Genomic DNA, 25,346 nt, shown 5'->3' on the forward strand with positions numbered 1-25,346 from the left:
GCTCAGAAAGCTTCTGATAAAAGCTTGAAATTATGGCTTTTTCTCTCTCCACTGATGCTGCCTGACTTAAGCTGCACACTTACATTTTTTATTTTGGTTTTGTATAGGCTCTTTACCTCTTGATGTTGATACCCCTCAGCCAGGTCTTTTGTACCTTCATCCAGGGGTTGTGATCCCATTGAGGCTCATGTGAGCAGTGATGGGCTTGTTGGTGTGTGGGGGCAGGGTGTGGTGAGTTTCCCTTTAAGAAGCTGGACCAGCGGGTAACGGGGAGTCTGTCCCTTTAAAAGAGGCGGAGCCTTGCCAGTCGCTGTCGATCCTTTTCCAGACGCTTCTCTCCATCAGTTCGGCGGGACGATGGCAATCAACAGGCCGGGAGAGCCCAGCAAACAGAGGTACCGGGGCGGAGGGGAGAGGGAAGTCAGGCCCAGGCTGCAGTCATTCACCTGGGCCTGTCTGGGGGATTCGCCTCTATTTATTAATTATGCTAGTTAAATACCTGTATTAATTGTATTCTCATTAATTACATTTATTATTGATGCTCTTTATATTTATTAATTATAATGTAGCAATACAGTAACGAAGGAGACCATTCGGTCCATTGTTCCCCTGTCAGCTCTTTGGAAAAGTTGGCATGGTGGCACAGTGTTTAGCACTGCTGCCTCACAGTGCCAGGGCCTAGGTTTAATTCCGGCCTTGGGTGACCGTGTGGAGTTTGCTCTTCCTCCCCATGTTTGCATGGGTTTCCTCTGGGTGCTCTGGTTTCCTCCTGCAATCCAAAGATGCACAGGTTAGGTGGATTGGCCATGATAAATTGCCCCTTAGCGTCCAAAAAGATGTGTAAGGTAGGTTGAGAAGTTATTGGCATAGGGTAGGGGAGTGAGCTTGGGTGGCGTACTCTTTCAGAGGGTTGGTGTGGACTCAATGGGCCAAATACAATGAAGTCCAGCATGTCCCACTTCCTTCCCATCACTGGCATTGTTCTCCCTTCCAAGTATTGATTCCCTTTTGGAACTTATTATTATTGAACCAACTTCTGTTGCCCTGTTGGGCTTTGCACTCCAAACCGTGACAACTAGCTGTGCTTTTTAAAAAAAAAAAGCTGTTTTGGTTGAGCTAAGTCTGTGTACTCTGCTTGCCGATCCTCTTGCCAGTGGAAAGTGATTCCAGAATAAGTAGGATGTGGAGTTGTGTGGAGGGACCCTTGGAGTCTGTATCCACCAATCCTTGAAGGTATAGGACTATTTGGTAATGTGGCGAAGAAGGAATACGTATGATAGTTTGCCTTTTGTGAGATGAGTCATAGAATGTAACACAAGGGAGGTTATGCTACAGCTATATACAATATTAGTTTGATCTGAGACTGAATACTACATAAAGATCTGGTCACTACATTATAGGAAGGGTGTGATTGCATTGGTGCGAGTATAGAGGAGATTTATGAGAATGTTTGCGTAGAGGAGATTTATGAGTGTTTATCAGTACTAGAAAATTTTGACTGAAAAATTGTATAGGCTGGGATTGCTGTCTTTGGAACAGAGGAGACTGAGGGCAACTTAATTGTGGTATATAACATTTATGAGTGCCTGGATTTGAGGGGGAGGGGCAACCTATTCACTGTCACAGATGGGTCAAAAACAGGGTCTAAACATAATAATAATTGGTTAATAGGCTTCAATGAAGTTACTGTGAAAAGCCCCTAGTCGTACATTCCGGCACCTTTTCAGGGAGGCTGGTATGGGAATTGAACCTGTGCTGCTGGCATTGTTCTGCATTACTAGCCAGCTGTTTAGCCAACGGTGCCAAACCAGCACTTTTATTACATTTTATTAATTAGCTTGATTAGAAGGATCGCAGTGGTGATGAAACACTTAATCACCGAGAATGGTAGGGACCTGAAACTCACTGCCGGAAAGCTTAGTGGAGGTGTAAACTATTGACATTTTAAAAGTACTTGGACATCTACATGATGGTCTGTCACCTGTAGAGATACATGCTAATAATTTTATAATCATCTTTATTAGTGTCACAAGTAGGCTTACATTAACACTGCAATGAAGTTACTGTGAAAATCCCCTAGTCACCGCACCACGGTGCCTGTTCGGGTACGCTGAGGGAGGATTCAGAAAGTCCAAATTCACCTAACTAGCACGTTATTCGGGACTTGTGCGAGGAAACCAGAGCATCCGGAGGAAACCCATGCAGACACGGAAAATGTGTAGACTCATGCACGAAGGTGGGATTAGGGTAGATAACTCTTCATTGACCAGCATGGACATGATGGTCTGAATGATTTCCTTGTTGTAAACTTTCTGCGACTGTACTCTATTATAACCCTTCATTGAGTGCTAGCTATGGTTCAGTTGCTATCAATCTTGTCTTCGAGTTAGAGTTGTGTATTCAAGTCTCATTCCAGCGACATAACACAAAATCCATGCTGAGGTTCCAGTGTAGTACTGTGGGTGTGCTACACTGTTAGTGGTGTTGTCTTTCGGTTTGACGTTTTAAAAAAAGAAAATCCATATATGGGCTGTGGGTTAGGCCAGCATTTATTTCCCATCCCTAGTTGCCCTTCAGAAAGTGGCAGTGAGCTGCCTTATTAAAACGCTGCAGTCCCTGTGGTGTAGCTCCGCCTACTGTGCTATTCAGGAGGGAGTTCCAGGCTTTTCTTTTGCTAAATGTTTTTATGAATGATTTTTAAGCTATTCAAGACAAAGCTAATTGTAAACATGCATTGAAAACAACAGAAAACAACTAAAAATTATAGAAACATTGGTTGTCTTTTGCTATTTACATCGGTTGTGGCTTCTTGTTTTGCATTCTCCACTGTTGCTTTCCCAGCTGGGGAATAAGCAAACCCCCCCCCCCCCCCCACTCAAATCGCTCCTTCTAGTCATCTTGTGTGCACTTTTTCCTCCTCGGCTCCTATATTTTGTTCCCGTATGACTGGCGTGACGCTGTGCATTTTGATATTTATTGATCTTGGTTGGGTTCTTGGTTTGCCCCCTCTCCCTTTCATTAGCATTGTTATTGTGTTGTGGCTTTCCGTTCCCTCTGGTTTACTGGCTGTTGACTGCAAACAGGTCTTGGAACAACTGAGTGAATGGCTCCCACGTTTTGTGGAAGCCTTCTTACGACCCCCAGATGGCGAATTTGATTTTCTCCATCTGGAGAAATTCCAACAGGCAGGACAGCCAATCTGCAGCTTTGGATGGTGCTGTTGATCGTCAGCCAAGTAGGATTCTCTAGCGGGCGATTAGGGAAGGAAGTGCGTCAGCCCTCTTCCTCCTCATGAATAGATGTGGCTGTTCTGAGAACCTCAAGACTGCCACTCTCGGGCACGGCTCCATGTTGGACATTGCCTCGAAGAAGGCTGGCCAAAACCCGATCAGTTTGGGGCAAGACTAGAACATGTGGGTGTGGTTTGCCGGGCCTCCTTGGCACCATCCATATTTATCCTCCGGGAAGAACTTGCTCATTTGGGTTCAAGCTAAGTGGGTTCTGTGTACCACTTTTAGCTGCATTAGGCTTAGCCTTGCGCACTTGGAGGTGGAGTTGACCCTATGCAGCGCTTTGCTCCAGAGTCCTTACCCAATTTCAAACCCCAAGTTCTCCTCATTTTTTTCTTGTGTTGGCACGTTGTGTGTTTGCTCTTTCCAGTAGTCGCCCAGACAAGTCGGCGCCTCCTCCCTAAGATGTCTCTGTCCAGTAGGTCCTCGAACAATGACTGTTGCGGTGGTTGGGGGTATGTCCTCGTTTCCCCACATAGGAACTTTTTGACCTGAACGTATCTTGGTTCGTTCACTGCCTGTCAGCTGGCACTTGTCTGTTAGTTCCTCGAGTGTATCTGTTGTCGGTGTAGAAGTCCCTAACTGAGTGTCCCTCCATCCTATCTCCACCTTTCGTAAGTGCATCCATTGTCGCGGGCAGGAACAAAGAACAAAGAAAATTACAGCACAGGAACAGGCCCTTCGGCCCTCCCAGCCTGCGCCGATCCAGATCCTTTATCTAAACCCGTCTCCTATTTTCCAAGGTCTACTTCCCTCTGTTCCCGCCCGTTCATATACCTGTCTAGATGCCTCTTAAATGATGCTATCGTGCCCGCCTCTACCACCTCCGCTGGTAAAGCGTTCCAGGCACCCACCACCCTCTGCGTAAAAAAACTTTCCATGCACATCTCCCTTAAACTTTCCCCCTCTCACCTTGAAATCATGACCCCTTGTAACTGACACCCCCACTCTTGGGAAAAGTTTGTTGCTATCCACCCTGTCCATACCTCTCATAACTTTGTAGACCTCAATCAGGTCCCCCCTCAACCTCCGTCTTTCTAACGAAAACAATCCTAATCTACTCAACCTTTCTTCATAGCTAGCACCCTCCATACCAGGCAACATCCTGGTGAACCTCCTCTGCACCCTCTCCAAAGCATCCACATCCTTCTGGTAATGTGGCGACCAGAACTGCACACAGTATTCCAAATGTGGCCGAACCAAAGTCCTATACAACTGTGACATGACCTGCCAACTCTTGTACTCAATACCCCGTCCGATGAAGGCAAGCATGCTGTATGCCTTCTTGACCACTCTATCAACCTGCGTTGCCACCTTCAGGGTACAATAGACCTGAACTCCCAGATCTCTCTGGACATCAATTTTCCCCAAGACCATATAGTTCGCTCTTGAATTTGATCTTCCAAAATGCATCACCTCGCATTTGCCTGGATTGAACTCCATCTGCCATTTCTCTGCCCAACTCTCCAATCTATATTTTGCTGTATTCTCTGACAGTCCGCCTCGCTATCTGCAACTCCACCAATCTTAGTATCATCTGCAAACTTGCTCATCAGACCACTTATACCTTTGTCTAGATCATTTATGTATATCACAAACAACAGTGGTCTGAGCGCGGATCCCTGTGGAACACCACTAGTCACCTTTCTCCATTTTGAGACACTCCCTTCCACCACTACTCTCTGTTTCCTGTTGCCCAGCCAGTTCTTTATCCATCTAGCTAGTACACCCTGAACCCCATACGACTTCACTTTTTCCATCAACCTGCCATGGGCAACCTTATCAAACGCCTTACTGAAGTCCATGTATATGACATCTACAGCCCTTCCCTCATCAATTAACTTTGTCACTTCCTCAAAGAATTCTATTAGTTTTGTAAGACATGACCTTCACTGCACAATACCATGCTGCCTATCACTGATGAGTCTATTTTCTTCCAGATGTGAATAGATCCTATCCCTCAGTATCTTCTCCAACAGTTTGCCTACCAATGACGTCAAGCTCACAGGTCTATAATTCCCTGGATTATCCCTGCTACCCTTCTTAAACAAAGGGACAACATTAGCAATTCTCCAGTCCTCCGGGACCTCACCCGTGCTCAAGGATGCTGCAAAGATGTCTGTTAAGGCCCCAGCTATTTTGTCCCTCGCTTCCCTCAGTAACCTGGGATAGATCCCATCTGGTCCTGGGGACTTGTCCACCTTAATGCATTTTAGAATACCCAAAACCTCCCCCTTCCTTATGCCGACATGACCTAGTGTATTTAAACATCCATCCCTAGTCTCAACATCCATCATGTCCCTCTCCTTGGTGAATACCGATGCAAAGTGCTCATTAAGAAGCTCACTCATTTCCTCTGAGTCCACGCATAAATTCCCTCTTTTGTCTTTGAGTGGGCCAATCCTTTCTCTAGTTACCCTCTTGCTCCTTATATACAAATAAAAGGCTTTGGGATTTTCCTTAACCCTGTTAGCCAAAGCTATGACCCCTTTTAGCCCTCTTTATTGCGCGTTTGAGATTCGTCCTACTTTCCCGATATTCCTCCAAAGCTTCATCAGTTTTGAGTCGCCTCGATCTTACATATGCTTCCTTTTTCATCTTAGCTAGTCTCACAATTCCACCCGTCATCCATGGTTCCCTAATCTTGCCATTTCTATCTCTCATTTTCACAGGAATATATCTGTCCTGCACTCTAATCAACCTTTCCTTAAAAGACTCCCACATTTCAAATGTAGATTTACCTTTAAACAGCTGCTCCCATTCCACATTCCCGAGCTCCTGCCGAATTTTGATATAGTTGGCCTTTCCCCAATTTAGTACTCTTCCTTTCGGACCACTCTCGTCTTTGTCCATGAGTATTCTAAAACTTACAGAATTGTGATGCTATTCCCAAAGTAATCACCGACTGAAACATCAAACACCTGGCCGGGATCATTCCCCAATACCAGGTCCAGTATGGCCCCTTCCCGAGTTGGACTATTTACATACTGCTCTAAAAAACTCTCCTGGATGCTCCTTACAAATTCTGCTCCATGTACGCCTCCAACACTACACGAGTCCCATTCAATGTTGGGGAAGTTAAAATCTCCCATCACAAACTTGCAGGATACTGCGAGGCCTGAACAGAGTGGACGTGGAGAGGATGTTTCCATTAGCAGGAAAAAGTAGAAGCAGAGGGCACAATCTCAGACCAAAGGGATGATACTTTAAAACAGAGATGAGGACGAATTTGTTCAGCCAGAGTGTGGTGAATCTGTGGAACTCTGCCACAGAAGGCTGTGGAGGCCAAATCGCAGTGTCTTTTTAAAAAAAAAAAAATTGTTTTTATTGGGTTTTATACTTGGTATGCGTACAAATGTACACGAGTGAAACTAAAAAGAAATTTAAAAAAAACTAAAAACTGAAAACACTGGGAGGAAAAAAACCCAGAAGTATATATACAAAGAAGCAAGAAAAATGTAATTACACATGCTAGTAAGGGATTGGGGGGGGGGGGTCAAAACCAAACCGGGTGGACCCTGATGTTGCTTGCACCTCTTGGGTTGATTTTCTTTTTTTGTTTTTGTCCATTTGCCTCTGCTTCTTCCATCTCTTGTTCCTTTTTCCTGTTCTTTCTTTCTCTCTTTCGCCTTGCTGTGCTTGTTGTGACATTGTTGTGCTCTCCCCTCAGTTTGTGTTCCCTTCTCTTTCCTCCCTTCAGGCTCCACTCTGTTCTCCTTCCCTCGCCCTTCCTCCCTCCCGCCCCCTTCTTCTCTCCTTTCTTTTCTGTTGTGTTTGGCTCCTCCCTCATTTCCCTCTCTTCCATCATGTTTTGGCTCCTTTTCCCTAGCCACAAACAGGACGGGAACAGTTGGGTGAATGGCTCCCAAGTTTTGAGGAAGCCATCTCCTGACCCTGGATGGTGAATTTGATTTTCTCCATTTGGAGAAATTCCGATAGGTGGGGCAGCCAATCTGCAGCTTTAGATGGTGCTGCTGGCTGCCAGCTGAGCAGCGGGCAATCAGCGAGGCTAAGGCAAGGGCTGATCTGATACCTCGAAGACCACCACTTTCGGGCACGACTCCACCCTCATCCCCACCACTGTGGACATTGCCTCGAAGAGGGCTGTCCAGTACCCAGCAAGTCTGGGACAAGACCAGAACTTGGGAGCTTGGTTGGCCGGGCCGCCTTGGCACCGTTCACACCTGTCCTTCACCTCTGAAGAGCTTACTTATTCGGGTTCTTGTTAAGTGGGCTCCTTGTACCACTTTTGGTTGTGTTAGGTTGAGTCTTGCACAGGTTGACATGCAGTTGACCCTATGTAGTGCTTCGCTTGAGAGTCTCCATCCTATTTCAAGGTCCCAAGTCTTCCTCCCATTTCCTCCTCGTCACTTCCAGTACATTATCGGCCCTCTCCACCAATCGTTTGTACATGTCGCTACAGTTTCCTCAACCTAGAATGTCTGCATCCAGTAGTTCTTCTCGTAGCGTCATAGTGGTGGTTGCGGGTACGTCCTTGTCACCTTCCGCAGAAAGTTTTTGAGCTGTAGGTATCTGAGTTTGCTGCCGCATAGAGTGAGACTCTGTGCTCTCTGCCTCCTCTTTTGGATCCCCCTCCAGTTCTTTGCTGTTCTGAGTGTGATCGCTAGTGGTTTGATCTCTAGGGTGAACAGCAGAGGGGACAATGGACACCTCTGCCTGGTGCCCCTGTGCAGCTGGAAGTACTGGGAACTGGTATTGTTTGTCCGTACGCTTGCCATGGGAGCGTTGCACAGGAGCTTCACCCAGGAGGTGAACCCAGTTCCAAGCCGGAACCGCTCCAGTACCTCTGAGGTATTTCCACTCGACTCTGTCAAAGGCTTTTTGCGTGTCCAGGGAGACGATCACCTCAGGTGTTCTCCCCCGCCCCCGGATGGTGTCATGATCACGTTCAGCAGGCGGGTGATATTTGATGTTAGCTGTCTCCCTTTAACAAAGCTCGTCTGGTCCTCTGCGACCACCTCTAGAACACAGTTCCCCAGCCTTTTGGCTAGGACCTTGGCCAGTATTTTGGGGCTTGCGTTCAGTAGTGAGATGAGTCTGTATGAACCACACTCTGTTGGGTCTTTGTCTTTCTTGGGTATTAGGCAAGATTGCTGCTTATGCTAGCTCAGGTGGCAGTGTGCCCCTCGCCAGTGAGTCTTTGACCATCTCCCGCAGGTGAGTGGCCAGTGCTGTCGCGGATGATTTGTAGAAGTCTTCCCCACCTGCATGGAGCAAATACTCTCCATGATCTCTCCCAGTTCTAGCGGTGCTTTCAGGCCCCGTTTTCTGTCCTCCCCCACAACTCGCATGTCCACTCCATCGAGGAACTGTTTAACCCCCTCGTGGGAGCTCCTGAGGTCCCCCAGGCCCGGAAAAGGAAAGCACCTGCACCACCGACTGCACAGGCAGCACACAACCCTATGAATCCAGTCACTACGCAGCGCAGAGTATCAACAGAAGACTAACCCGACTTCGTGTACACTAGCCATCACCCAGTTAAGGGATGCCTGTGATAAAATAGAAACCTTTCAACCCACACCATTTCTTTGAGCGAGTTAGACAACAGACAGTCATGTACGGTCTGGACAAGTAGGAAGAAGTGAAACTCATAGTAATGATCCTTGACCCATCCGTTAGTTCAGTCGTTCCGACCCACAAAATGTAGGAGGAGGTAGCCTCCAGGATATGAAGACGGCTATCCTCGATGCAATTGGCTATAATAGAGGAGATCCCGTAGAAAGACTCAACCGATGTCGGAAGAAGAAAGGAGAGCATCCATCAGCATTTGCTGGATGCACTTCACAGCAGTATTTGGATCTAGCCCGCACCCATTTAACTGCAGGCAATACGGCCAAATGGACCCGTATTTTAGTCTCCCACACCACGGAGGCAGGACAAAAAGCAAATTATGACCCCTCAGACCCGGCAGACAATGAAGTGTGGGTTCTGAAGAGACTATCTAGAGTTTGGGAACAATCCTTACATAACAAGACAGAGCAGGAGAATGTAGAAGCAAACCTGAATCCAGTGAGGACACATCCAGACCCTGCATGGGTAAAGGAAGGTAGAAATAAAGCACAGGGATGCTACAATTGTGGACAGAAGGGACACTACGCCTAAGAATGCAATTTCCCCATCCCCCCCACCCCCAGAAACAGCAACGGAATCAGCCCACAAATGCCCCACATAGGAGCAATACCAGGTCTATCCATAGCGTTAGCGCCCGTTCAGATAAATTGGCCATAAATGGCACCGATTGACGGTGTTCGGACTCCCCAACTTGGGTCTGGGATAAGTCCGGAAGACCGGTCGACACAAGCACAGTCCAGGGACAGCCCGTAGAGTTCCTTTGGGACACAGGAGGGTCCCGAACCACGTTAGACTCCTCCATGATGTACCAGCGAGATACATGGCCCACTACAGACACTATCACTCTTAGTGGATTTGCAGGACACCTCCAGCAGGGACACATTACGGCCCCTGTGGATATTCAGATCGGTAACATTAGAACCAAGCACTGTCATTTTAGTAGATTTACCCCAGACAGCAGAACACATCTTGGGGACAGATTTCATGAGCTCACACAACCTTTCTTTCAACCATGTAAATAAGTGCGTGTGGGAAAATGGCTAGAGCAGCACGAGCCCCCGCCACGATCACAGTAGGAGACTACGAGCACAGGATTAGCTCAGTGGGAGATTACTGGTTTAATCCACAAATCATTACCATGGACAAAACAATTAGGGAAGTCTTGAAGAAATACAGAGCTTTTGCCCAGCAGAAGCACGATTGCAGTAAAATTCCAGGAATGGTCACCATTACAGGTCCCGATCCTAAGCCCCAGAAACAATACGGTTTTCCACAGCAAGCCGAGGGAAAAATAGCTAAGGTAATTCAAAGTTTATTGGATCAAGGTGTAATTTGGCCCATAACCTCAACGGACAATGCCCCAATTTGGCCCGTAAGAAAACCAGATGGTTCATGGAGACTGACCATCTATTATAGAGAATTAAACAAAGTAATTCCATTAGCAGCCCCCACCATTGCCATGAGTCCCGAGACCATGTTAAAACAGTGACTACAGTCAAAATGTTTCACAGTTCTGAACATTAGCAATGGCTTTTGGTCCATTCCATTGAACAAAACGTGCCAGTATAAATTTGCGTTCACCTTCCAGGGACAGCAATACACGTGGACATGGCTTCCACAACTCTCCCCAACCCCCCCCCCCCTCCATTTTTCACAGACATTTGGCGAATGGATTATCAAAATTTTCCTGACCCGACTGCCTCATGCAGTAAGTGGTTGACTTGCTCCTACAGACCGACACCAAGGAAGAGCACATTTCACTTCTTTCTGAACTATTGGGTCTCCTAAAACAAATTGGATGTAAAATCAACCCCCAAAAATCACAACTTCTCCAAGAAAAGGTCACTTATTTAGGAACAGTTGTAACGCACGGTAAGCGTGAGATAGAGTAAAAACGTATTGATTCAATTGTTAAATTGCCCTTGCCCCATAATGTTACAGCACTCTGGTCATTTTTAGGACTTGTCGGTTACTGCAGGAACCATATAGACGGTTTTGCCACAAAGGCAGCCCCACTTTCCGAGCTTCTTAAGAAACCGGCCCCATGGAGATGGCTTCCACAGCACACGGATGCCATTGATGCATTGAAACGCGCCCTAAGTACAGCTCCCGCTTTGCAGGCACCAGACCCACATTCTCCATACACAATAAAGGTAGCGACCATCGATCAAACCCTTTCGGCCGTACTTTTCCAGGAAAGTCACGATCGTTTAGGACCCATAGCCTATGCCTCATGAGTTTTAGATCCGGTAGAGCAAGAATTTTCAGCCTGCGAAAGGTACTTGCTCGCTGTTTTTTGGGCTGTTCAGTACTTCGTATACATACCAGGACTCAACCCCGTAACCTTTTTGACTGAGCGCACCCTGACACAGCTGCTATTAGACGGGAGTCTAAAAGACGGTACAGTTAGCCAACTTCGAGCAGTGCCCTGGACTCTACTCCTACAAGGACTCGACACTACAGTGAAGAGGACAAAGACGCACACGTTTCTGGCTGATAAATTATGGCATGCAGGAACCCCACGTGTGTGAAATCGTTGCAGCCAGGCACAACACAGGACCCTTTATTTCTAAATTGTTACCGACAAAAGGATTAATATATGTGTTTGTCGTGATCGACACCTTCACAACTGGGTGTTGTGGAAGCATTTCCTGCCAGGACAAACACCGCTAAAGCGACAGCAAAAATTCTAACCCAGCAAATATTTACTAGATGGGGACTCTCCTGTAATATTGAGTCGGACCAAGGTTCACACTTCACAGGAAGAGTAATGAAAAATGTCCTAACAATTTTCGGAATTAAACAGAAGTTTCACATTGCCTATCACCCACAATCCAGTGGCATTGTGGAACGCATGAACCAAACCCTAAAGACAACATTTAGGAAGATGGTGCAACATCATAACACGACATGGGACAATGTTCTCCCATTTGCACTGATGTTTATTAGAAACACGTTGTCGAGTTCAACAGGATACACCCCCCACACCCTCATGACCGGATGACCCATGGAGTGTACCGACTATTTGTTTGGACTTGATTTGGCCATCCCCACAGTCACTGCCCTTACCCACGAAAAAGCGGTCCAACAAGTTGTGGAGAATATTAAAGCAGTACAGCTCGCTGCAGATGTTCGACTAAGGCGCTAAGAAAAAGCAGAGTAAGGCCTGCTTTGATAAAACAGTACACCCGGTAGAGTATACAGTCGGACAGCAAGTCATAGTCTCCCTGTACAATCCTAGTTCATTCCTCGCCCCCAAATTTTGCAAGACCCTACTCAATTTCTGATAAAGTAAGCCTCTCAGATTACGTATCCAAATGAAAAGTCAGGATGGTTTCACATAGACCAACTTCAGGTTTATGGAACTCGGTGCAGCCACTCGCACCACATTTCACTGGCAATAGCAGACAACGACGACCTGCCCACTGGCAACCTCATCCAACCCTCCCCCAGCCAGGACAGCACGTCCACAGACACAACTTTGACTCCGCCCCCAGAGACGAGTTTCCGCCTCACACTTGATTCGGCCGCTAGCGACAGCAAAAGCACAACAGACGTACTTGAAATCCCCGATCAATGGCAAAACAGACCAGACCCCAGTCACTGCAGCCCCAGTGACACCGACCAAGAAATGTTCGGCCCCTCGGAGACCATTTATTTGCCACTACCAGAACCTGACCCACTGCCCGATCGATGATAGCGATTCCTCCCTTGCCGCTACAGCCCTACAGGATAAGAAACAATGGCACCATGATAACTCTTATCGACTGATAAGAAACGACAAAATGGATCCCACATCAGCCCAGGCCGCCATAGCACAGAAACTCCAATCACAAGTTTGGCAACCGGGAGATGGTGATGACTCCGAGTCTGACTCCCACCATGCTAACCCCTTTTTGGAATGGAACCCTGAGGTGTCCAGATGATGAGAGAAAGGAACCGATTGAGATTTACAGTGTCCTATTCCCTGATGGAGCCTGCCTGCTTTCTTTCTTTAGTTTGTTTTTCATGTTGAATATTTGTCTCTTGTACAACTTTGTGCGTCGATCTCCAATCAAATTTCTTGATGCAGTCACAACTACTCTTTTGACGCCACATGGTAGTTAAAGGAACAAGTTTGTCGGAAGTCCATAGATATTCAAATTCTTTCCGTTCTTGTAAGGTCACCCAGGCAGTGGAGCAAAGGCACTGATCCCTGCCCTGCCTGAGGACCCCCTATGTATTTGGTCAGCCAAGCTCGGATAGTGGAGCAACGGCACTTATCACCACCCTACCTGGGGATTCCTCCCATTCTTGCCCTGCCGCAGCACATACGCACCCCATTTGGAAAGTCCTTTTCAAAACTCTTTTACTGTTCTTTTAGGTGTGGTTCAAAGAATGCACTTTGCCACAGTTTTTTTTTGTTTGCTTTCCACCGACCCTTTGGTTGCTAACCCCCACCTGCTATTTACATGTTCAAACATTTGGTTGAAACAAATTTGCTGCTAGGAAAAATTTCCTCAACACTGGACGGAGAAATTGTCCGCCCACTCCGCGCATCGACCACATGCTGTGAGATTGCTCACACTGTGACAGAATTTCTTTCTCGGATGTCTTGTCTCACAAATGGTTGGTTTTTTAAAAAAATAATTTTTATTGAGAAATTTTGATTTTATACAACATTGACGCACCTTAGTAAAATACCGAAAATAACAATAATATTAACAATCATATACATTCGCCCCATCCCCATGAACAACCCAGCATTTTAACAACAACGCAAATTAACACACTATAACGTTACAGAATAAACACTACAATAATGCACCCCCCCCCCCCCCCCCCCCCGGGTTGCTGCTGCTATTGACCCAGTTACCTATCTCTGAGCCAGGAAGTCCAGAAAAGGCTACCATAGTTTATAGAACCCATGTATTGATCCTCTCAGGGCAAATTTGACCTTTTCCAATTTTATAAATCCCGCCATGTCACTGATCCAGGTCTCCACGCTTGGGGGCCTTGCATCCTTCCATTGTAACAGAATCCTTCGACGGGCTACTAGGGACGTAAAGGCCAGGACACCGGCCTCTTTCGCCTCCTGCACTCCCGGCTCTACCGCAACTCCAAAAATTGCGAGTCCCCACCCTGGTTTGACCCTGGATCCAACCACCCTCGACACCGTCCCCGCCACCCCTAAAATGGTTGGTTTTTTAAAAAAGTAAATAAATACAAATGAGGGAGTCACATATGGTGACAATTCTAAATGGGGAAATTGATGTTAAGGAGAAACAGACAGACAAACGAGATACTAAACAACAAGGGGCCTCACGGTAGCATGGTGGTTAGCATCAATGCTTCACAGCTCCAGGGTCCCAGGTTCGATTCCCGGCTGGGTCACTGTCTGTGTGGAGTCTGCACGTCCTCCCCCTGTGTGCGTGGGTTTCCTCCGGGTGCTCCGGTTTCCTCCCACAGTCCAAAGATGTGCGTGTTAGGTGGATTGGCCATGCTAAATTGCCCGTAGTGTAAGGTTAATGGGGGGATTGCTAAATTGCCCGTAGTGTCCTAAAAAGTAAGGTTAAGGGGGAGTTGTTGGGTTACGAGTATAGGATGGATACGTGAGTTTGAGTAGGGTGATCATTGCTCGGCACAACATCGAGGGCCGAAGGGCCTGTTCTGTGCTGTACTGTTCTAAATTCTAAAGATAATAACAGATATTATGCTTGTACCCCCGGGAATATACAAATATACCAGGAGACGGAGGAAGACAAAGACAAAATGAAGACGGACCTGATGACCTGCATCATGATCGTCATTGGATCACTACAGTTGCACGCCTTATCAGCCCCCTATGCCCTTCACACAGGCCCTAAACATGGCCACCTAATACAATACCCCTAGCCTGGACACCACACCACACATAGAAATAGCCACTGATACCCCGGCATGGTGTGAAAACATCATAAAGTGGCGCTTTCTTACACGGTATATTGATTATAGCAATACTTTGCAGTGTAGTACAGACCCTTAGACTTCGGAAATGGCGAAGGACAGCCTCCCGCCCCCCCCAGTATACACACTGAGTCCCTTTTCTCAGACTTCAACAGACCCCACACTCTTTTTGAAGCCTAATAAATTCCGCGGTTTTCAAGACAAATTACTTTCTCGCGCAAGTGCTAAGTGCATAAGTGTTAAGTAGAAATGTGATGCTGCTCTTGTTTATTTTGTACTGTAATATAAGTTCCTTTGGTTATTAGCTAGCAGCGTAAGCGTAGTTTAGGCAAGGACAATTAGAGGTTCCCCTTGTAAAGAAGTTGAAATGTATGATTTAATGTTATAATGCCCCCTTAGAATTTTTCTATAGATGTGTGATGTATTAAAAAACTTAGGTAAATGTTCCAATCCATAGGACAGAGTAGGATAGAACCTGTCCTTGACTAAGGGTGTCTGGCACACTAGGGCAGAAGAAGGTTCAGTAGTGTGATCCATCATGCTTCGTGTTTTAGGATCAAGAGGACGGACTGTAGCCACCTGGGATGGCCACTTACAACAAGAAATAATGGACGTTCGCAAAGCCTAAAAGGAAATGTGACCAAATGTAAGATTCAGGCAGGCACAGAGTATGCATGTATATTCGTGAGCAGAGAATCCAGACAGCATCGAAACCCCCAGCCGATTAGCATTTTAATGACCCATCTCCGTCAGACAAAGAACTGATACTCGGGTATCCGGGATGATTCCAGACATTTTGGCGCCACTCCCTTTACTCCGAAAGCATGACCAGTAAGTTCAATGACTGCTTAGGACACGCCCTGCCATCAAGGCACCCGCTCCTTTATTGGCTCAGATCGAAAGCAGTGATCGAGAACTGCCCAATAATTGGGTCTAAACCTAAGGACCGCCCAAAAGAGCATGAAACCCCCCAAGGATAAAGAGAGACACTGCCATGTGTTCGATCTTTTTTGGGCCTGGCACTACGGCAATGTCTATCTCCAACTGTAGCACCACCACCAGAAGCAAGTCCAAGTTCAACGCTCGCTACTATACGGATGAGCCTAGCTGAACCGCAGTTACTTCTCCAGACCCAGAAGATCCAGATTCAAACAAAGGCCACTGTTCCTCTGACCTAAGCCGGGTGCCTGAAGTTAAGTACAGGTTGTCATAATTGTTGGGTGTAGTTTAGCTCGTAGTATTTATGTTGCATGTGTAAGTTAATCTTGTGTGTAAATAAAGTACCATTGATCTTGAACTAACTAACTGGTTGTTTGGCTCTTTGTTCAATACCGGTTGAATCTTGTGGTGGTATCATTTGATACCTGGCGACTCTGAAAGCAATATAATATCAATATCGAGACAAAGAAGGGCAACCTGATTGACTGCCATATTTATAGCGACTAAATATAGCAACAAGGTGTACAGACTCTGGTAAAAGGCCTCTAAAGTTTTGTTAACCTTGCCTGGGTCTGTTGCCAATGTGCCTCTGCTGTCTCTAATTTGCGCGATCTCTCTAATGGCTGCTTGGTTTCTCAGCTGGTGTGCTAGCAGTGGCTGGGTTTGTCTCTGTATTCGTCTCGGGTCCCCCATGCCTGGCATAGTTGATGCACTGTTTTCCTCGTGGAAAGCAGGTCAAAGTCCATTTGCAGCTTTTTCCTCTCCGCCAGGAACTCTATGGTCAGGGCCTCGGGGTATTTACGGTCTGCCTCCAGTATGGATCTGACCAACTGCTGCCTAGCCGCCCTTTCCTCCCTGTCTCTTCGCACTTTGAAGGTGCAGGTGCGGGTCCAGTGCTGCCGCAAATCTTTTGTAGAAGTTCAGGAATTGATCTCCGCACCTTCCCCGCCTGCATGGATTTAATATTCTCCATAACTTCTCCCAGTTCCAGCAGTGCTTCCAGCCCCCGTTTCCTGTTCTCCCCCACGACTGGCATGTCCAGTCCATTGAAGAGCTGTTTCAACTCCTCATTCCCTGCTGGGGGCTCTGATGTATACAGTCCCCGGTAGAAGGTCTCGAATGCCTAATTGACCTTTGACTGCAACATGATGGCACACTGGTTAGCACTGCTGCCTCACAGCTCCAGGGTCTCGGGTTCAGTTCTGGTCTCGGGTGACTGTGTGTAGTTTGCACTTCTTCCCCTTGTCTGCATGGTTTCCTCTGGGTGCTCCGGTTTCCTCCCACAGTCCAAACATGTGCAGGTTAGGTGGATTGACCATGCTAAATTGCCCCTTTGTATCCAAAAGGCTAGGTGGGGTTATGGGGATAAGGTGGAGGCGTGGGATTAAGTAGGGTGCTCTTTCCAAGGTACAGTGCAGACTCGATGGGCTAAATGGCCTCCTTCTGCACTGTAGATTCTGTGACCTTTTCTGGCTCTGCTACAGGTTTGCCTTTGCCGTCTCTAATCTGAGCTATTTCCCATGTGGCTACCTGCTTTCTCGGCTGGTAAGCCAGCAAGCAGCTGGCTATGTCTGTGCTCAAACAATGTCCCCCATGCCTGGTGGAGTTGGTGCACTGCTTTCCTTATGGAAAGCAGGTCAAAAGTCCATTTGTAACTTTTTCCTCTTTGCCACGAGGTCTGCGGTCGGGTCCGTGGAGTAATAATAATCTTTTATTACATAGAATACATAGAATTTACAGTGCAGAAGGCCATTCGGCCCATCGAGTCTGCACCGGCTCTTGGAAAGAGCACCCTACCCAAGGTCAACACCTCCACCCTATCCCCATAACCCAGTAACCCCACCCAACACTAAGGGCAATTTTGGACACTAAGGGCAATTTATCATGGCCAATCCACCTAACATGCACATCTTTGGACTGTGGGAGGAAACCGGAGTACCCGGAGGAAACCCACGCACACACGGGGAGGATGTGCAGACTCCGCACAGACAGTGACCCAAGCCGGAATCGAACCTGGAACCCTGGAGCTGTGAAGCGATTGTGCTATCCACAATGCTACCGTGCTGCCCCGAGTGTCACAAGTAGGCTTATGTTAACACTGCAACAAAGTTACTGTGAAAATCCCCTAGTCGCAACACACTGGCACCTGTTCGGGTCTGTTCAGAATGTCCAATTCACCTGACAAGCGTGTCTTTCGGAGGAAACTCGAGCGCCCGGAGGAAACCCACACAGACACTGGGAGAATGTGCAGACAGTCTCCCAAGCTGGGAATCGAACCCAGGTTCCTGGTGCTGTGAAGCAACAGTGCTAACCACTCTGCTATATTGGGGCTGGTTTGGCATAGTGGGCTAAACAGCTGGCTTGTAATGCAGAAAAAGACCAGTAGTGCGGGTTCAATTCCTGTACCAACCTCCTCGAACAGGTGCCGGAATGTGGTGACTTGGGGCTTTCACAGTAACTTCATTGAAGCCTACTTATGACAAAATTATTATATTATTACATTACCGGGCCGCCCTGTATTTCGCTCTTATTAGCCCTGGAAGCACTGATTTCCACATTACAAAGAAGTAAATCCGGGTGTACATGTTATGTACTTGGGAGAAGAAGGAGAAGTCCTTCTCCCCTGGGTGGGTGAACCACCATGGATCCACAGCCCCAACTGTTCCATGAATATCTGAGTTATTTTGCCATGTTGGAGGTGTTTACTGTTTTGGGATTTGACCTGTCTGTCCATGCACCCTGCACACAGTTAAATTCTCCCCCAGCTCCCCTTCATAAATTCCTTGTCGACAAGAGTTGGGCACTTGCACGGTCACCAGGACACTGCTGACCATAACATACCATCCTTGTTGCAGTAAACATTGTCCTCTTGTTTAGCATTATGGCTATCCCCTGGTTCTCATCATGTGGCAGGAATGTTAGGTCTGTCCCACCCAGCTCTTCCTTTCCCACAAGTCGGTCCTTCTCCCTCAGTACCTATGCCGGCTTTCATACTTTTCAGGTGGGCGAAGACTCTGGATCTTTTCTTCTTTTCACAGATTCATTGAGTCCCCTGACGTTCCATGTGACTATTCTGATGGGGGTTATATGTCCCCCTCTCTCCCCCTCCTGCGGGATCAATGATACTTACTTGTTGGACGCACCCCGGAGCTCTGGGTTTCCCATTGTTAGGGGGCCGTCCAAGACGGCTGCGGTCATCGTTCTCGCCATGAGGCCGGGCTCCTGCGCTCCGGGGTTTTCCTTTGTCCAGGGCACACCCAACATGGCTGCCAACTGTGTGCAAGCCACGTGAGTGAGTCCCCCTACTCGGGTTTTCCTTTGTTCAAGGACCCTCCAAAAGTGGTTGCTTGCAGTGCCTTTGTGTTCCAACTCGCCACATGTTGCAGCCAACCTAATGCCTGTGCTATTTTTGTAGTTTATAATTTTCTCTCTTTGTCCTCCCATCGCCTGTGCTCCCTGCCCTGCTGCCCTCTCTCTTTCTTTCCTCTATTTCCCCTCACATAGAATCATAGAATATACAGTGCAAAAGGAGGCCATTTGGCCCATTGAGTCTATACCAGCCCTTGGAAAGAGCACCCTACTTAAGCCCATGCCTCCACCTTATCCCCGTAACCCCAACTAACCTCTTTTGGCAATTCGGCATGGCCAGTCCACCGAACTTGCACATCTTTTGACTATGGGAGGAAACCAGAGCACCCGGTGGAAATCCATGCAGACATGGGGAGAAAGTGCAAACCGCATACAGACAGGCACAGTAGCACAATTGCTTCACAGCTCCAGGGTCCCAGGTTCGATTACCGGCTTGGGTGACTGTGCGGAGTCTGCACGTTCTCCCAGTGTGTGCGTGGGTTTCCTACCGGGTGCTCCGGTTTCCTCCCACAGTCTAAAGATGTGCAGGTTAGGTGGATTGGCCATGATAAATTGCCCTCGTGTTCAAAAAAAAAAAGGTGGTTTGGGGATAGGGGCGGTAGAATGCCCTGTCCAAGGGCCAGTGCAGACTCGATGGGCTGAATGGCTTCCTTCTGCACTAAATTCTATGAAACCTATGAAACAGTTATCCGAGGCTGGAATTGAACCCAGGACCTTGGAAACTGTGAGGCAGCAGTGCTGACAATTCTGCCGCCACGAATGAGGCAGCGCCGTCCTGCGCAAAGTATTCATCAAGTTAGTTAACATTTACTCAGTAAATAAATAAATAAACCTCATTATTTATTAGCCTAAATAGCTGGGTGTTAGCGGCTAGAACCACTCCGCTATTAAACGGGACTCAGCTTTATTTTTTTTTATAAATGTTTTTTTATTGAGTTTTCATATTTTATATATGACAAATTACAAGTTATTAGAGAGAGAGAAAAAAAAAGGAAAAAAAGAAAACACAAAAATTTAACATGAATATTTACAGGTAAGCATCTTCATAACAATAATTGTGGCCGCCCCCTTTAGCCAGCATACATATTTTACATTCCCCAATATGGCCGAGGCACATGTTTATAGGCATTTATTTATAGTTTGGTTTTGGGCCTTGGCTTGCCATCAAACCCCCATACCGAGCCCGTAGCCCCCCCCCCCTCCCCCCGGCTACCTTCCCCCGATTCCCGCCCATTTTCCCCTGGTTCTTGGCCACCCGACTATTCTTCCTCATGTACGTTGGCCACAAACAGGTCCCGGAACAGTTGCATGAATGGCTCCCACGTTCTGTGGAAGCCGTCGTCCGACCCTCGGATGGCGAATTTGATTTTCTCCATTTGGAGAGATTCCGAGAGGTCGGACAGCCAGTCTGCAGCTCTGGGTGGTGCTGCTGACCGCCAGCCAAACAGGATTCTACGGCGGGCAATCAGGGAGGCAAAGGCAAGGGCGTCCGCCCTCCTCCCCAGGAATAGATCTGGCTGGTCTGAAACCCCGAAGACCGCCACTATCGGGCATGGCTCCACCCTCACCCCCACCACTTTGGACATAGCCTCGAAGAAGGCTGTCCAGTACTCCACAAGTCTGGGGCAAGACCAGAACATGTGGGCGTGGTTGGCCGGGCCTCTCTGGCACCGCTCACATTTGTCCTCCACCTCCGGGAAGAACCTACTCATACTGTTTCTCGTTAAGTGGGCTCTATGTACCACTTTTAGTTGCGTCAGGCTGAGCCTTGCGCACGTGGAGGTGGAGTTGACCCTATGCAGTGCTTCGCTCCAGAGTCCCCACCCTATCTCCATCCCCAGCTCGTCCTCCCATTTCCTTCTTGTTGCGTCCAGTACGGTGTTGGCCCTTTCTACCAGTCGGTCATGCATGTCGCTACAGTTCCCTTTATCTAGGATACTTGCGTCCAGTAGGTCTTCCAGTAGTGTCTGTCGTGGCGGTTGTGGGTACGTCCTTGTCTCCTTTCGTAAGAAGTTTTTGAGCTGCAGATACCGTAGCTCGTTCCCCCTGGCTAGCCGAAATTTCTCTGTCAGTTCGTCCAGTGTTGCGATCCTGCCGTCCGTGTATAGGTCCCTGACTGTCAGTGTCCCTCTGTCCTGCCTCCACCTTTTGAAGGTGGCGTCGGTCAGTGCTGGTGTGAACCTATGGTTGTTGCAGATGGGAGCCTTGTCCGACATTTTGGTCAGGCCAAATTGCTGCCGCAGTTGGTTCCAGGATTGGAGGGTGGCTGTCACCACTGGGCTGCTGGAGTGTTTTTTGGGTGGGGATGGGAGTGCTGCCGTGGCGAGGACCCGGAGGGAGGTCCACATGCAGGAGGCCTCCTCCGCACGCACCCACTCGGCCTCTGGCTCCTGGATCCATCCCCTTACTCGCTCGGCTGTTGCCGCCCAGTGGTAGAATTGTAGATTCGGGAGGGCTAGCCCCCCCCTGGATTTTGTTTTTTGTATGACCTTCTTTGGGATCCTAGCATTTTTACCCCCCCCCCCCCATACGAATGCCATGATATGTTTGTCCAGCGCTTTGAAAAAGGCCTTGGGGATGTAGATCGGAATGGATCTAAACAGGAAAAGGAACCTGGGCAGTACGTTCATTTTGATCGTCTGGACTCTCCCCGCGAGGGAGAGCGGGAGTGTGTTCCATCTTTGCAGGTCCTTTTTAACTTCCTCCGTCAGGCTGGTGAGGTTCCATTTGTGGATCCCTTTCCAGTCATGGGCTATTTAGATCCCCAGGTAGCGGAATTTATTTCGGGCTTGTTTGAACGGCAGCCCCTTTAGTGCTGCCCCCCCCCCCCCCCGCGGGTGTACTGGGAAGATCTCACTTTTGCTCATGTTGAGTTTGTAGCCCGAGAAGGCTCCAAACTCTTTCAGGAGCGCTATGATTCCGTCCATGCTGCTTTGTGGGTCCGAGATATAGAGGAGCAGATCATCCGCATAGAGTGAGACTCTGTGCTCTCTACCTCCCCTTCGGATCCCCCTCCAATTCGGGACTCAGCTTTATTACTGGGCTTCGGTGAGGAACCCACTGCCGACCTGCTAATTTCATGCGCCAACGAGCTCCGCTGTCAGTGCGGGAAGAGATTGGGGTGCCATTATTAAATAGCACCCAATCTCTGAATCCCCCCCCCCCTTTCGTGGTCTTCAGTCTTTTCCCTCCCCCCCCCCCCCCCCAACTTGCAATTCTCACCAATCAGTGTGCCATCGAACCCTCCACCCCATGAGCGCAGGGCACCCCGTGCCTGATCCCTGCATGGCATGATGCCACCTGGATATCTTGGCACTGCCAGCCTGGTACCCTAGCAGTGCCCCAGCCAGCCTGGCACTGCCAGGATGGCACCTGGAAGTACTGCCAGGGCAGCATTGGGAGTGCCAGGGTACTACCCTGCCCAGAGACCCAACAAACCAGAGACCCCGATCACCCGGGAAAACCCCCAAGTACTGGTACGCTGGTCCATGTTTGTGGAAACTGCCGCTAAACTGCGCCCGTTCAAGGCTCTGAGGCGAGGTCATTAGATCCTGCACCTTGGATAAATCCGGCACAGACATATTCAAGTGAGACTAACTGCTTACTTGAATATGCAAGTGTGGATCCTGACTTCAATGGGCGGGATCCAGATTGCTCTGCCTCGTGGGATCTTATTAAATCTTGCGAGAGGTAATGAGGCTGGTAAATCTCGCAAAACGGCTCTCACGAGAATTATTGGTCTCGTCGCGTTCTGAGTCTGGTGTGAGGCCCACCCCCCGATAGCTTTAAGTTCCTGGGGGTCACCATCAGCAACAGTCTGTCCTGGTCCACTCACGTTGATGCAACAGTCAAGAAAGCCCAACAGCAAGAAAGCCCAACAACGTCTATACTTTCTATGGAAGCTAAAGAAATTCGGCATGTCTGCATCAACTCTCTCAAACTTTTATAGAATTGCCATAGATAGTATCCTATCTGGCTGCATCACAGCCTGGTATGTCAACTGGTCGGTCTTTGAACTGTGGGAGGAAACCAGAGCATCCAAAACTGAAGATTGTGGTTAACTTAGCCCAACATATCACACAAGCTTGTTATCCTCCCTTTGATTCTGTCTATACATCCCGCTGCCTCAGGAAGGCAGACAGCATTGTCCGAGACCCCTCCCACCCAGGCTTTGCCCTTTCCAGACCCATCAGGGAGAAGATAGAGACGATAGAGACGATAGAGACGATAGAGACGATAGAGACGATAGAGACGATAGAGACGATAGAGACGATAGAGACGATAGAGACGATAGAGACGATAGAGACGATAGAGACGATAGAGACGATAGAGACGATAGAGACGATAGAGACGATAGAGACGATAGAGACGATAGAGACGATAGAGACGATAGAGACGATAGAGACGATAGAGACGATAGAGACGATAGAGACGATAGAGACGATAGAGACGATAGAGACGATAGAGACGATAGAGACGATAGAGACGATAGAGACGATAGAGACGATAGAGACGATAGAGACGATAGAGACGATAGAGACGATAGAGACGATAGAGACGTCTGAAGACCTGTACATCCAGGCATAGGAACAGCTTCTTCCCCACAGCTCAATCGAATCAAAAAAAAATTGTTCATCTGCTTTCTGTCTCTTAGAATATTTTGGAGCTAATTAATCTCGTATAATAAATTTTACTAAGCAGAATTCTGTCAAAAGCCTTTTGAGGTTCACCTGCTTATCAACTGCGCCATCCCCAATCAATCCGTGGTCATGTTAATCAAACAGGATTTGCCTTTAACAAATTTGTGCTAATTTTCATTTATTAGTCCATACTTTTCCAAATGCCAATTAATTTTTATTGCTTTATTGCTTGCGAAATGTTCGCCAACACTGATGTTCAACTGTCTGACCTATCGTTGGATTTATCTCTCGCCCCTTTAAGGACAAACATAATACTCGTTGGTCAAGGGGTATGATTCTCGCTTAGGGGCTTTTGTTGCGATAAAATGAGGGGGGTCCTGGGTTCAAATCCCCGAAGAGCCCTGCAAAGTGCTTTTTAAAATCTGTACGATCCAAATGGTATCATTGACTGACAGCGGGAGCAGGTTTGATCTCCAGAGAAGTTATTGCAGTGAATATATCTGTGAAGCACACATGAAGAACCGAACTCGACATTTTTGGGGCAGTACAGTAGCATAGTGGTTAGCACAGTCGCTTCACAGCTCCAGGGTCCTTGGGTCACTGTCTGTGCAGAGTCTGCACGTTCCCCCCGTGTGTGCGTGGGTTACCTCCGGGTGCTATGGTTTCCTCCCGCAGTCCAAAGATCATAGATCATAGAATTTACAGATCATAGAATTTACAGTGCAGAAGGAGGCCATTCGGCCCATCGAGTCTGCACCAGCTCTTGTAAAGAGCACCCTACCCAAGGTCAACACCTCCACCCTATCCCCATAACCCAGTAACCCCACCCAACACTAAGGGCAATTTATCATGGCCAATCCACCTAACCTGCACATCTTTGGACTGTGGGAGGAAACCGGAGCACCCGGAGGAAACCCACGCACACACGGGGAGGATGTGCAGACTCCGCACAGACAGTGACCCAAGCCGGAATCGAACCTGGGACCCTGGAGCTGTGAAGCGATTGTGCTATCCACAATGCTACCGTGCTGCCCAAGATGTGCAGGTTAGGTGGATTGCCCATTCTAAATTCCCCTTTGTCTCAAAAATAGTTAGGTGAGGTTACTGGGTTACCAGGATAAAAGGGGATAGGGTGGAGGTGTGCGACTTAAGTAGGGTGCTCTTTCCAAGGGCTGGTGCAGACTCGACAGGCTGAATGGTGTCCTTCTGCACTGTAAATTCTGTGATAATGTTTTGCAATCTTCCAGTCCTATAGAACATAGAACAGTACAGCACAGAACAGGCCCTTCGGCCCTCCTGTTGCACCAATTCTGTATCCAAGGAGGATTGAAAGATTGTCGACAGAATCTCTACAATTTCCACCTGTATCTCCTTCAGCAATTTGGGATGCATGTAGCCTTCTGCTCCAAATACTGCCAATTTCTTCAGTACCCTGCCCTGGATTTTGTGGAACAGGGACATGAATAACGCTCACCATAATTCTGGAGTGAATGTGGGAATCAGAAGTTGCTGTCAGAAATGCCACAAGTCGTCCACAGGGCGTCACTGTCAGCCTCACTGTCATTTCAAACCAAGCAATGGTGTGAACCTG

The 25,346-nt window shown here is 48.0% G+C and overlaps 1 protein-coding gene across 2 annotated transcripts in view; it reads left to right on the plus strand.

The window, feature by feature from the left end:
- The first annotated feature begins 249 nt into the window (after positions 1–249).
- The window catches only part of LOC119953431 (WW domain-binding protein 2-like), a 180,227-nt gene continuing 155,130 nt past the window's right edge, over positions 250–25,346 (plus strand). For both annotated transcript variants that reach the window (XM_038777707.1, XM_038777708.1), the window contains exon 1: positions 250–395. In XM_038777707.1, coding sequence (XP_038633635.1) covers positions 358–395 — 38 coding nt within the window. In that variant the 5' untranslated portion in view covers positions 250–357. The remainder of the gene's footprint in view (positions 396–25,346) is intronic.

This window comes from Scyliorhinus canicula, chromosome 18, assembly GCF_902713615.1.
Source record: "Scyliorhinus canicula chromosome 18, sScyCan1.1, whole genome shotgun sequence".
Classification (NCBI taxonomy): domain Eukaryota; kingdom Metazoa; phylum Chordata; class Chondrichthyes; order Carcharhiniformes; family Scyliorhinidae; genus Scyliorhinus; species Scyliorhinus canicula.